General features: G+C 38.7%; 1 protein-coding gene across 2 annotated transcripts in view; it reads left to right on the plus strand.

Moving 5' to 3' along the window:
• The first annotated feature begins 8,734 nt into the window (after positions 1-8,734).
• Positions 8,735-14,026, plus strand: part of NKAIN2 (sodium/potassium transporting ATPase interacting 2) — a 1,155,126-nt gene continuing 1,149,834 nt past the window's right edge. The window contains exon 1 of one of the 2 annotated variants that reach the window (XM_049771147.1): positions 8,735-9,070. In XM_049771147.1, the coding sequence (XP_049627104.1) occupies positions 9,017-9,070 (54 nt within the window). In that variant the 5' untranslated portion in view covers positions 8,735-9,016. The remainder of the gene's footprint in view (positions 9,071-14,026) is intronic. The other variant, XM_049771146.1, reaches the window with a different exon arrangement.

Raw genomic sequence — 14,026 nt, forward strand, 5'->3', positions numbered from 1 at the left:
AAATAGGAAGGAAGGAAGAAAGGAAGGGAGAGAAAGAAAGAAAAAGATAAAGAGAAAAAGAAAGAAAGAAGTAAGAGAGAAAAGAAATAATAAAAGAAAGAAAGAAAAAGAGGAAAAAGAAATAGAGAGAAGAAAGAGAAAAGAAAGAGAAAAAAGAAGGAAGGAAGGAAGAAAGAATGAAAGAAAAGAGAAAAAAAGAAAAATAAAGATATAGAAATAAAGAAAAAGAAAGAAAAGAAAGAAGAAAGAAAAAGAAAGGAAGAAAGAAAGGAAGAAACAAAGAGAAAGAAAGACAAAGAAAGTAAGAAAGAAAGAAAGAAAGAAAGAAAGAAAGAAAGAAAGAAAGAAAGAAAGAAAGAAAGAAAGAAAGAAAGAAAGAAAGACAGACTAAACTATAAAGTCTTACCAAAAGCTTTTAGAAAAAAATATATTTGTATACCAACATGGCAGGGTACAAAATTAATACACAGAAATCAACAGTCTTCTTATATACACATAATGATAAAGAAAAATTAGACATTAAAAACAATCTGATTCACAATAGTAAAATAGAAACTCGAATACCTTGGTGTCAACTAACAAAGTAAAGGACTTATACACAAAAAAAAAAAAAAAAAAAAAAAACCTACAAAATACTGCTTCAAGAAGTAAAAGAGGAAACAAGGAAATGGAGTCATATAACCTGCTTATGTATTGGGAGGATCAACATTATTAAAATGACAATATCCCCCAAAGCATTGCACAGGTTTAATGCAATTCCTCTACAGAACTATGATATTCTTCAAAGAAGTGGATGAAACACTTCTGAAATTCATTTAGAAGAACAAATACTCAAGAATTGCTAAAGCAACCCTGAAGGAAAGAAAATTGGGAGGCATCACTTTTACCAACTTTAGCCAAAACTATCATGATAAAGAACAAAGCTGGATCAAACTATACAAACTATATCAAACTATACAGCATAGCTATTCTAATAAAGGCAGTATACACCTGGCATTTATAAACAGAGATATCAGTGTTCTGCAGAGATGGTATAAGTGTAAGATGTTTGCTTTGCACATGCTTGACCTCAGTTAAGTCTCTGCCACTTCAATGGCTCTGTGACGACCAATGGAGAGATCCCTGAGCACAGAACAAGGAGTAAGCCTAGAGTCAAGTATGTCCGAAATTCTAAATCCAGTAGATACTAGACCAAAGTAATAGAGTGGAAAGCATAGAATTAACTTTTGTACTCAAGACCAAAGAATATTTGACAATGACATCATGAAAATTTAATTGCAAAATATAGTTTATTTTTATAGTACATGAAATTCCTACATTTAATTCATTTTAATAATATTATATAGTTATATTTAATTTATTTTAATATTAACTTTCTATAATTTAATCAAAATAATATTTATTAAAAATTTATCAAAACAAAAATTAGCTAACATATATTAAGTTTTTTAAATATCCTAATATATTTAAGCTTAGATACAATTAAATACTGAAAAAAATTATGTGTACCACATATTAGTGAAATTTACAAACTATCTGTAGCTTAATATATTGATTTATCTGTGACTATAGCTAGTGAAAAATATAATTGTTTTTTTAGAATTCAAATAGTAAAATATTTGCTAAACAATGTAAAAATAATAAATGCAAAATAGATTTATACGAAAAAATGAAGGGTAAAAATTTATTTAATCAATTACATTAATTTTAAAATATTTTCCAAGTATGTTCTCTCTATATTAAAATATCCCAATGTGTCATATAGCAATACTTTTTGGCTCAAAGATTTTGTGCTTTTTTACATCTACACTTGCTTTCCTATCCATTATATGTTGCAACTGCTAGCTGAATCTTCCTGGGGCAAAGTTCTTGTCATTTTCTGCTCAAATAATAATGGCTCCTTAATGCCTACTCAATAAAGTCCAAACTCTCTAGATTGACATTCAGACCTGCCATTCCAACAGTATTACCCCTCTTCCCTTCTCCAGGTACATTGTATTGCAGCCTAAACGACCTATTTATTAAGTCTGAATCCGTGCTTTTTTTTTTCCTATCTAAGAGACTTGAACTAGCTAGTTTTAGATATACCCAGATGGTAGTAACTTTCCGTTGTCATATTTGCTACAGAACTTGTCATCTCAACTGATCTATGGCACATAATGCTTTTTCTTTTTTATGGTGCGTTTTAGATTCGCCTCTACTTCCACTAAAAATAACATCTTGGCTTTTGTAAGTATGTACCTATGATATGGGAACTATATGTAGTGCCCATATCAAACTCAGGCTACCTGCATGCAAGGTGTATTCTCCAGCCAACCTGTTCATTAAATAGCAGTTAACATAGCTGACTTTCAAAGCTTCAGCATGTTGACTTATCTCCCCATGGAAAAGGTTTAAAAATTGTAATACTATATATTACTGATATAGGTAGGCAAAGTTAAAGTGTCGCCCACATTCCCATCTGAGAAATATTTATATTTATTATATATATCATACTATTGTTTATTCCTTGAGTTACTTCTAGATATTGATCATAAGGAAATCACAACATAGGCAAAATGTGACTACACGTATTCTAAATGAATCATACTGAATATTGGAAGCAATTTATTTTTCATTTTGAGAGGAGGGGAGTCTCTCATGAGGGGAGCCAGTGTCCACACCTGAAAAAAAATTTTGCTTGTTTATGTAATCTAATTTTTAGGGAGTCATACCACGCTATGATCAGGACTACTCCTGGCTCTTTGCTCAGGAATCATTACGGGGCAGAATCACACTTCTGACAATATTTGTCCAACTGGACTCGTGGTTCAGTCTGAGCACCTGTATTTAGTAATGCTTGGAGGTATCAGGGGTTACAGGTGGTGCTCTGGGTTCCCCAAGGTCACACCTAGCAGTGCTTGAGAGTTTTCAAGGGGTAAGGCTTCTGCCTTGCCCCATTATCCTAGGATGGACCATGGTTTGATCCCCCGCCATCCCATCCTGCCCTAAGTCAGGAGCGATTTCTGAGGGCATCGCCAGGAGGGGCCCCTAAGTGCCGCTGGGTATGGCACAAAAAACAAAATAAATAAGTAAAATAAAAATTATTCTATAGTTCTCTAAGTTAGAATCCATGTCTAGCTATGTAAGCTATAGTAGATATTTCCCATACATGCACACTTTTAAAAGTACATTTTTAATTTAATCTGTGTGAAATATACACTTCTGAAGTTGTTCATGATTGTGTTAGTCATACAATGTCAAACACCCATCTCTTCATTAGTATACATTTATAGTTTTTCCTTTCTTTCCTGACTCTCCTCCTCCCTTCCATCTTTCTCCTTTCACCTACTTCTTTAGCAGACACATTTTTCTTTTCCTCCCTCCCTCCCTTTTTTTAGTTAATGGTGTGTTTTATTTTTAATTAATTTTTATTGTGGCCAAAGTGAATTACAAATATTTCACAGTAATATTCAAGGTTTATAGTGACAATATCAAAGGCATTCTCACCACCAGTGATGTCCTCCCTCCACCCCTTTCCCAGTATGCATCTCATATCTCCCTCCTTTACCCCCCAGAATACTAGTGTAACTGGTACCCACTTGTAGAGTTTGCTGTGGATTAGGTATAGATTCTGTTGTCATTGACATTGGGTTTGATGTTCAGGTCTGATCATTTTTTATTTCCACTAAATGTTTATGCCGGTGTCTGGACCAGGTACCATTCATTCCCCCCCCTCTGTTTATGAGGCTGAACAAGATGATTCACTCAGTGTGGTTCTGTTGGAGATATAGAAAAAGGAAATGGAAAAGAAGAAGAAAGAAAAAAATAAAAAAAAAACTAGGAGGTATCCTTCTAGTTGTTGTAAATATCAATTTAGAAGCAGGAAGGGAAAAAGAGGAAAAAGGTAACAAGACAAAAAAACAAAAATAAAAACAAAATCCCCAACAACCAAGCAAAAATAAAATATACAAAAAACACAAATAAAAAACCAACACAAACAAACCAACAAACCAAAGCTGGCGACTACAAAAAAGACCAAAAAAAATAAAATAAAATAAAAGGTCCAAACAGCAACTACATAAAAAGGTTTGTGCTTCTCCTCCTCCTCTTCCTCCTCCTCCTCCTCCTCCTCCTCCTCCTCCTCCTCCTCTCCTCTTCCTCCTTCTCCTTCTCCCCCTCCTCTTTCTCCTCCCGACCTCCTCCTCCTTCTCCTCCTCCCCCTCCTCCTCCTCCTCCTTCTCCTCCTCCCCCTCCTCCTCCTCCTCCTCTTCTTTCTCCTCCCAATCTCCTCCTCCTTCCTTCTCCCCCTCTCCTTCTCCTTCTCCCCTTCTCCTCCTCCTCCCCTCCTCCCCTCCTCCCCTCCTCCTTTTTTTTTTTTTTGCAAAGGCATAGTAAGTATTGGGGAAATTGGAAAGGGAATTTCCTTGGCCTAAGAGATTTCAGGTTTCTTCACCTTTGAAATGTACTGTCATGAGAACCACTACAGGCTCTGTATATTCTCTTTTTCTCTCCCACAAGGTCTTTTTTACTGTGCCAGGCATCTTTTTACTCAGTTGTGGATGATATAAACAGACCTCTCTAATTCGATATCTTGGTATTTACACAGGTCATAGGACTTAGCCTAGAAATAGTCTTTCTTTCTAGTTCTAGAAGTTCTGTTCCATCACTGATGTATTCAGACTTTTATAGTTGGTGGTCTCGGTTTTTGCTCAAATCCTAGGGCAAAACCTGGATTAAAGTTTTAAATTATGATTCCACGACAGAATCATATGACGGAAGTTCTATTAAGTTGCAGTTGTCACAGTCAGACCTCTGGGGTTGAAGATCATGGTGTTTGTACAGATTCTAGGCCGAAGCCTTAGCTAGGGTCTTTTTTATTAGTCTCAGGGTAAGTACTACCCAGTCTTGGCTGTCAATGTCAGTCTTCACTAGTTGGTAGTCTTGGTCTTTGCAAAGGTCAAAAGATGACTTGTCTTCTAATTTCTTCTAATTTCATTTTACCATTGGGACGTTCTGCTCCCTCTTTGTCAGGATGTCATATCAAAACTGACATAAGTTGGTGCTAGAGAGGTATTGGGAATATCCCAGGGGGAGTTTGGTTCTTGGTGCTGTTGCAGGGAGTGATGTAGGTTCTTTGTCTGAAGTCTAGGTCTCAGGATTGGATGTTCGCTGCATCTAAGTTGGGTTCACATAACACATGTTCAGGGTGGGGAGCGCCCTTGTATTATAAAATGTATAGGTTCTTATATCTAGGAGATAAGGGCCTGTTCTATACATAACCCCCCTTCTTTTAGTATGAATTTGCAAAAAAGAAATGGTGCTGTATTATATTACTGGGGTAAGAATGTCAGGCTACAGGGCCGAAAGAGATAGCATGGAGTTATGGTGCCTGCCTTGCATGCAGAACAGTGGCTCGAATCCTGGCATCCCACATGATTCCCTGAACCCACTAGGAGAGATCCTCAAGCACAGAACCAGAAGTAACCCCTGAGTGCTGCTGGGTATGACCCCCCCCCCAAAAAAAAAGAGAATGAAAAAAAGAAGAAAAAGGGAGAGAACTTTTACAATTATACTCAGACTACATATTATTGTCTCTGATTCTTAGTTTCTGAAAAATTAAAATTAGTATTGCACTAAAATTTTCATTTTTTTGTGAATAATGTATGAGTGATTTTACTGTAGTGTGTAAAAGTAATGGATACACATAGTAAATATGCAACACTAAAACTGTTTCTGGCTTATTTTTCTGAGGACAACCCTGTGTTTCTATTGCAGATCAGGCATAAAATCCTTTGCAAACTGTCTTCTGCTGGTTTTCTCTAGATACAGTCTCAGCACAAGCATTTGAATGAAATGTTCATTTTCTAGGCAATCTGAAGCCATAGTGGAGAAATGAATCAAGAAAGAAAAATAGGAGCCAGAGCGATAGTGCAATGGTAGGGCATTTGCCTTGTACGAGGCCGATCCAAGACAGACCTTGGTTTGATTCCTGGCCTCCCATATGGCCCCAAGCCAGGAGCGATTTCTGAGCACATAGCCAGAAGTAGCCACTGAGCATCACCGGTGTGCCCCCCCCAAAAAAGAAATAAAAATAAGCCAAGCCAGAGGGTTACTATGTCAGATTATCAGATTTCAATTATGATGGGAATATTATTGTGAAGGCTCTGCATTAACTTTCAATCATTTTATACCTGGTTTAATCTTCTGACAGGCAGAGCATGCCTCAGAACTTGCACAACAAGGTGAAAAGTTTGGATATTTAGCTATCACATCAATAATTTATTATGTTGTTTTCATACCAAAAATCTAACAGAGTCAAGATACTGTAGCTAGAAAAAAAAGTCTCATTGGCTTGCAGTAAGACAGTTGGTTCTATTGGAAGGAGTATATTAATTGACTAAAGGTGAGTACTGAGAGTCAGTATGAAAGTGTTGCTCTTTTCCTTCCCTTGTACAGAGTGAAGTCCAAATAGTCGCTGGTTACAAGGAAACCATCAGAGGAGTATAGAACCACATAAATGAATGGTTGTTGCCATGTGTTAGAAAGAAAATGTAAAACTTTTCATAAACCAGTAGCTTTGCCCATATTCTGTATTGATAGCTTTTATTTTGCTTGGCAATATAAAATACTTGCATTGAGGTCATCATTGGACAAGTAGGTAGTGTATAAAACTAGAGTAATATCAACCAACAGAAACAGTTATCGCTTGATATTTTTTTGTTTAGTTTCACCAAGATCTATGGAGCAGATATTACCTGCTAGAACATGCAGTGGTTAAGTAAACACCGTAGGTTTTGTTAAATTTCATTAAACGCTAAAAAGGTTTCTTTTGTGTTTTGTTTTTTTTTTTTTAGAAAAAAACAATTTGCAAATGGGGCTATTAAAAGAAGACATTCTCATTATAGTAAAAACCACGCACATTCTATAAATTTAACAAATCAAATCCCCTTTATTTTTGGCTCTTTGCAAATGACAAATCACTTCTGAATATTTAGTGCTAGGCTCCTGGAGACATGCTCATTTTTTAATAATTATTCATTCTGATGCATGATAATATTTATTCCGAGAAAGCAATCATGCGTGTTTTTTTTCTTTTGGTTTCCCAGCACAAATTTATTCTACACAAAACACATCTTTTTGGTAAGTTCTTCATTTGCACTTGGCTTTCTTATTAAAATCAGTTTTAAGAGAGTGTGTGGGGAGATGTTTGCTGTTCTCTTATCTATGAATTCTAAATCAGCAATTCTCCACTCCAAGCCAGCGGACCAGTACCTGTTCTGCATAGGTCCCTGACTAGCAGTTATAACCAGGATCAGTGGTTTTTGATCATTCTACACCTGCTAACTGGCACAGTCCTGGGAGCGGTGGTTAAAGAACGCTGCTCTAAACGACCGGGTTCATCTTGACATCACGTATTCATTTCCAGAGAGAGAGTCTGTAATAGCTTTCATGATCTGCCCAAAGCTGTCAAGGAAACCGGACTGTTGGCACCGCAATATCCACCCTTAAGGCTGCCACCTGAGCCAGCCAGCTCAGACCGCCAGCTCTGTGCCCGCAGGTGGCAGCAGAGGGCTCTGCAGCGCGTTCTCTCCTGGTTACAGACGACGAAGCCAGCGCTCCAGAGCTGGCGTTGGGGTTAGGATAGTAGGTATCCATCTCCAATAATCCACACCCAGCTCAGAGAGAGAGAGAGAGAGGGTCGGTGAGGCTGAAATAACGGAATGTTTACTGACTCGGAGAGCTTTATGTCTTGATTGACAACCACAATTTGGAGCCGTGGCAATTCATTGATGGCAACTCTCTTTGGTCCAAGATTTGGCAGCAACTCAGTTGTCCTTCGCTAGAGCCAGGGCAGCTTTGGTAACTCTCCCAGCCCCGCTCCTTCCAGCTCAGCAGGACCCTGTGCTGGGATGGCAGGGAGTTGCAGAGGCTGTCGCAGAGTCCTTGTCGTGGAGATGACCAGGAGAATCCCACGATCATCACTAGATTTCTGCGTACCCGTGATCATCACCAGATCCCTGCTTACCCCATGATCAATAGAAGATCCCTCCCTAAGCCTAACCTTGCCCATTCTTCTCTCGCAAGCATGTACGTTAAGAAGCGGCTCGCCTGCCCGCTTTCTGTCTCCAAGCCAAGCTCCACTGCGGGGTAGGACAGACTTGAGCCTGTAAGTCACGGACCTTCCGGCCGGGACTGTCGGCGCCGCGCTCTGCCAGCGACCACTTTGTGCCACCCCGGCCCCGCCGGAGAGAGAGAGAGAGAGAGACTCCGCCGCCGAGTGCTCTCTCGGGCGGAAGAAGTTGACGTTGAGGCAGCAGGAGGCGGGGATCAGGTGGCCAGAGTGGGAGCTGGAGGATCGGGAGATTTAGGGCCGAGGGGAGGTCCAGCAGCGACGCACCGCGTAGCCCACGGAGCCCCTGGCAAGCCCCCCTGGCAAGCTCGCCCGGCCAGCGCCACGCCCCCGGGCGCGGGGCCCCCGCAGAGCGCGTGGGGTGCGCGGAGCCAGCCGCTCGCGGCTCGCACAGGAGAGGCGGGCAGCGCCCCGCGCGCGCTGCAGCCGCCCCCGGAGCCCCGCACGCTCGGAGCGCGGGGCGAGCGCGCGTCTAGGCGTCGGCCGCGCGGGGTGGGCGCGCGTGGGGCGGCGGCGCTCGCAGCGGCGGGGGCGCAACTTGGGGGCCAGATGCCCCAGGGCGCGGCGGCGCTGCCGAGCTGCCGCGGCTGCCCCTGCGGGCCCTGGGCGCGACTCGGCTGGGGGCGCTGCCCTGGGCGCGGCGTGTGCACCGAGCGAGTGAAGGTATGTGCGGCGGGCGGGCGCGGCTGGAGCTGCCACCGCCACCGCCGCCGCCGCCGCCTCCGCCGCGCAGGCAGGTCCTAATGCCAGTCACTTGCCCGGACACTGGCAGCAGCAGCAGCCCCGAGCCCCGGAGCCCTGGGCAGGTTTGCCCGTCCTTCCTCGCTCTCTGATTGGATCAACTGGGGGCCTCGACGGTGGCCGACGTGGGACAGGCTGGCCGTGGCAGGGGTCTCGGAAACCATGGGTTGTTGCAGTGGCAGGTGCACGCTTATCTTTATCTGTGGCATGCAACTGGTAAGTGACACTTAGGTCCTTTTTTTTTTTTTTTTTTTTTTTTTTCTTTCTGCAAGGTACCCTGGAGAATAGAGAGCCAGGGGTCTGCCCTGGAATGGCAAGGAAGGAAAATGATCAAAGGTGACACCTAGAGCTTCTATTTAAATGTATTTTTGGGAGATCCACTCTAGAGTACTGGAGAACGTGAGCCTTTCGCCCCCCCCCCCTTCTATTTCGGTCCTTCTGAATACCTTTTGACAGGTGCAGGTTAAAGTTGTTTTGAGGGGCCGGGCGGTGGCGCTAAAAGGTAAGGTGCCTGCCTTACCTGCGCTAGCCTAGGACGGACCGCGGTTCGATCCCCCGGCGTCCCATATGGTCCCCCAAGCCAGGAGCGACTTCTGAGCGCATAGCCAGGAGTAACCCCTGAGCGTCACCGGGTGTGGCCCAAAAAACAAAAAAAAAAAAAAAAAAAAAAAAAAAGTTGTTTTGAATTTCTTTGAGCCAAGCAAAAGACAGAGCTCTTGTTCCTTTCTGCTTTGCATTCCTATTGATGGAACAACGGATTGTCACATAAAATTTACTACACAGGTGTCTGAACAATAAGAGGGGTGTTCTTTTGTACTTTTCTGGTCACCTGGTCATTTTTACAGTATCTTTGTTTCTTTGTTGACTTCTCTGATTTTTTCAAGTGATTGTCTTCCAAGTCTAATGCTGTAGCAAAGCACTATTATGTAGGGCAGATGATGTTCTTAGAGCAGTGTGATGTTGAAGCCACGTTGAGTTATAAAAGTAAGCAGATTGAAGGAAACGCTTAGGTAAACTCAGAAGTACTGATGCTATGGAGTTTAGCTAATAGTTTTTAAATTATAATCGTCACAAACAGTTGCTAAGGAAAATATGTCTTAAATTCTACATATAGTTTCTATATCTAACTATCTAGGTATATAGATAAACCGTTTTCTGATCACAAAGAATGGATAATTAAATATACTTGAGAAATGTACAGTTGCAAAGAGGAAAGAGCCAATAATGGAAAATGCCGTGTTTGTGAATTTAATTTCTGTCAGGGAATAGGAGAGGTGTTTTAGGGAAGAGGTAAGAAATAAAAGTATACCATCCTAAGAGGTTAATTTGAAGTGGGAGTTATTTGCTCACTCATCAAATACCTTTCCTTGGAAAGTATAAATTAACTGCACAGCCACCCACACTCCCAACAATTGTTTCATGAAGGCTTAAAAGACTGTAGGACGAAAGATTTCTGAGTCCAAACAGGAAAGTGTACAAAAGAACATAGATTTGCTATAGAAAAAGACATAATTCTTTAAGTGATTAAAATACTATGTTTACAGGTTTTTAGGAAGCACGAAGTAATAGTTGTTTGTATTGTTTTGGTATTTTAGCGAAATAAGTGTTTCTGTTGTATGTTATCTCTGGTTATTTTTCTTTCACAGGAAAGTTCTCTGATGATGTATGTTTTGATGTATGAATCACTATGCAATTAGTTTTAAAAAAGAGATGGACTTGAGCATATACTAAGGTTTTAGTAATTTTCTAGAAGATATACTTGTATATTGTAACTTATCATATATGGTCACTTAATTTAGTAATAAAGAACTTGATCAAAATTTGAAAACAATGGAATTACTTTATTAAATCCCCAATTAGGTTGACTGTGACAAATTGTATAATGTTTTTCAAGCCATTGTCATTATTTTATATGAATAAGAAAAGAATACATTTGCTGATTCACCATGTAAAGACATAAAACTGAGAGTCAGTAGGAAAGATCATTCATATTTTTTTAATTAAAATGTGTTTTTAACTTTTAATAGAATTGGGAATTATATGGCAAATATAAGAATTTGAGCTTATGTGTGTTAGACATTTGTGTAATGAATATTTTTTAAATTAAAAGTTTTAGAAAAACTTAAACATACAAATGGAAAAGCTAATTTTTCAAAGTAGCTTGAAAGACTTAAACTCTGTGTATGTGTGTGTGTTTGTGTGTGTGTATGTGTGAAGCCCATGTACATATGCACATGCATGGTGTTACATTGGAGAAGTACTATATTCCTTATGAACCAGAATTTCTTGAACTGAAGCTAAGTTCCTTAATAAAATAAAAGTAACTATAACGTGATTGAATAATCTCTGTGATTGTACAGTTGTATCTCAGGGAGTATTTTGTGATTGATAAGAATATTGTTATTTTCTCCATGTAACTTTATGTGCCACTAGGCTATTATAATCAGCAGCTATGCTAATGCAGATGCAGAACAAAAAACAAAAGATGAAGTTCATTCATTTGGTTTGATAGGGTTAAATGATCATTATTAAAGGAATTTACAGATTTCTGGTAACTATTCAATCTTTAATATGTCATATTTAGCTTAAAATAATACTGTTATCTTGCAAATTATTAGTTGAACAACATAGAAAACACAAAATAAGTAGAGCTATACATGCTTCCTTTACTCTTGAGAGATTTGTTAATAATTTTTGTATTTGATACTTTGTAAGTAGCCACTTAGAGTAAGTTATGAGTCCTTTACTCTTGATTAAACACAGAAGTTCAACCAGTGATTCTATGTGTGTTTTGACTGACTTTGGTATGCTTTTTATGTAGCTTGACAGAATGTCATATTTATTTCAATTAATTGAAGTCGAATATTGTCTACTAATCTTGTTTTATTATAAACTCAAATTCGGAAAATGGGTATCCTGTATGCAGGATACATAACTTTTAAGTGGACTCAAATATATATATATATATATATATATATATATATGTTACATTAACTTCTATCTAATGATAACAGAGTCTCGGGTAACATTTGATATTGTATTTATGAAAAGCCATCGTGTTACTGTTCCTCAAGTTAAACACTATACATATGTACACTATACACCCAGGTCACTGTCAAAGCAATCAGGGTGATTTGATATTGTGACAGCTAAGGAATAGAGAAATCTACCTGTCAGAATTCTTCTGTTTTTGAGAAACTTAAAAGTTATGTTAATGTTCATCTAATTTAATGTTGGCAGACTGAAAAAATGTATATATATATATTCAAAAATATATATTTTTTGAAATGAAGACATCAGTTTATAAAACAACAAATTTAAATTCATGCCATTCAGAATTATTAGATACAAAAATTTCCTTTTTTCCTGAAAAATCATCTGTCACTGCATATCATAAATTAAAATCTTTTGGCTGCATGGTTATTCCAACTTCAGAATTGAGGATGATTCCTATTAAAAAAAAAAGAAAGTGATTTCAGGAAACAGATTAGGTCCATGTTCAGAATTTTGAGTGTCAGCTTGTAATCGCAGAAAGGTGATTTTATTTTTATCATTGCTGTCCTTAATGCTCAAAAAAAGATTTCAGATAGTAACTAAATCACTGCCTAGGAGTTTGGTTATAGTCATACAACTTTAAGTAGCTTGTAAGAGTTTTGATGGTGTTAATTATTTTCTTCAGTGTCTGAACCAAAGAATACTTTATTTAAAAGCCCAAAAATTACTCAGATATTTTTCTGTGAAAAATCATTATTATAATATGGAAGAACAAGGCTTATTTTAACTTGAAACGACATCTTTGTTTTCAAGTAAGGAAATTCAAAACCACCCACATCTTTTACACATCAGACTCTTATATGACACAAAATATATTACCATAAACTATTGAGAGTTTAGATTTACATTCAACAGATTAACAATTGAAAAAAATGTCATTCTTGCCATGTGCTCTATGAAACAGTGCTAACTTGGAGAAGATGCAATGGACAATTAGGTTAGGATATATGTGTGCAGCTGTGAGAAGTACAATTTTAACTTGATTTATAATCTGTTGTTATCAAGAGTACTGTACTCTAGGCATTTTCAGAAGCACATATTCATAAAAGTAAGTTAATGCCAGGAGTGCATAGGTAAGTTAAATCAAAGCAATTTTCTATACTTACGGTATCTCAGTTATGCCAATATTTTTCTGTAATACTTATATTTATATGATATTTGATTACTCATTTAGGAAATGAAATTTTGACATGAAGTGGTTCAAAAAATACACTTAGGAGGCCTGCCTGAGGATTTTCCTCTAAGAATAGGGTTTGCTCCGTACTGGAACACCGTCTGGGAGATTCTAGTCTCCAATTTGGGGTTGTGTGTGTGAAGAGGGCAGCTCGAAGCATGGAGCACTTGAAAAAGGCAGAGAAAAATACAAACCCTGGGGCCAGAGTGATGGTCCAGTGGGTAGGGTGTTTTCCTATAACACCAGGTTCAACTGCCAACCCACGTTCAATCCCCAGCATTCCATATGGCACCCCAAGACAGTCAGGAGCAATTCTTGAGTGCAGAGCCAGGAGTAACCCCTACATACTGATGGGTGTGGCCCAAAAGCAAACAAACAAACAAACAAAAGTACACGTAGAATCTTTTAAGTTGCTAAGTATATTATGAGCTAATTTGAAAGTTTTCTGAAAGTACCAACTTTTGCCACCTTGTTCAATTTATCTTGTCCAATTATCTAATTTAAAGTTTTTCATTCCAGTGCTGCTGCAAATAAAATCTTGAGGTGGCTAACTTATCTCAGTCTCATAGAAGACAGGATTTTATGTATTTTAGGAATGCTTTTCTGATGTAAAATGTGCCACAAGTTTGGTAAATTGTAAAGGATATATATTCTTTTAAGATAGATTCGCTCTTTAAAGAATTACAAGCCCTGCAACATTGTTATTCACATACATATGCAAGGCAATTTACATGTGCATATGCATTTACAATTTACTCTGTGTGTAGTTCTGAGCTACTCTTCTAATCTATCGCAGGAAAATTGTTGAAACTTCTTTCCTTTCATTAGGTTTCTAAACCAAGTGACAGCTTCTTTTTTTTCATACACCCAAAGTTTCAAAGAGCCAATCTGTGCAGCAATGTCCTCCTACTTTCGCAAATAAAGGCTTAGCTGGGCAGCATGTT

This window comes from Suncus etruscus, chromosome 4, assembly GCF_024139225.1.
Source record: "Suncus etruscus isolate mSunEtr1 chromosome 4, mSunEtr1.pri.cur, whole genome shotgun sequence".
NCBI lineage: Eukaryota > Metazoa > Chordata > Mammalia > Eulipotyphla > Soricidae > Suncus > Suncus etruscus.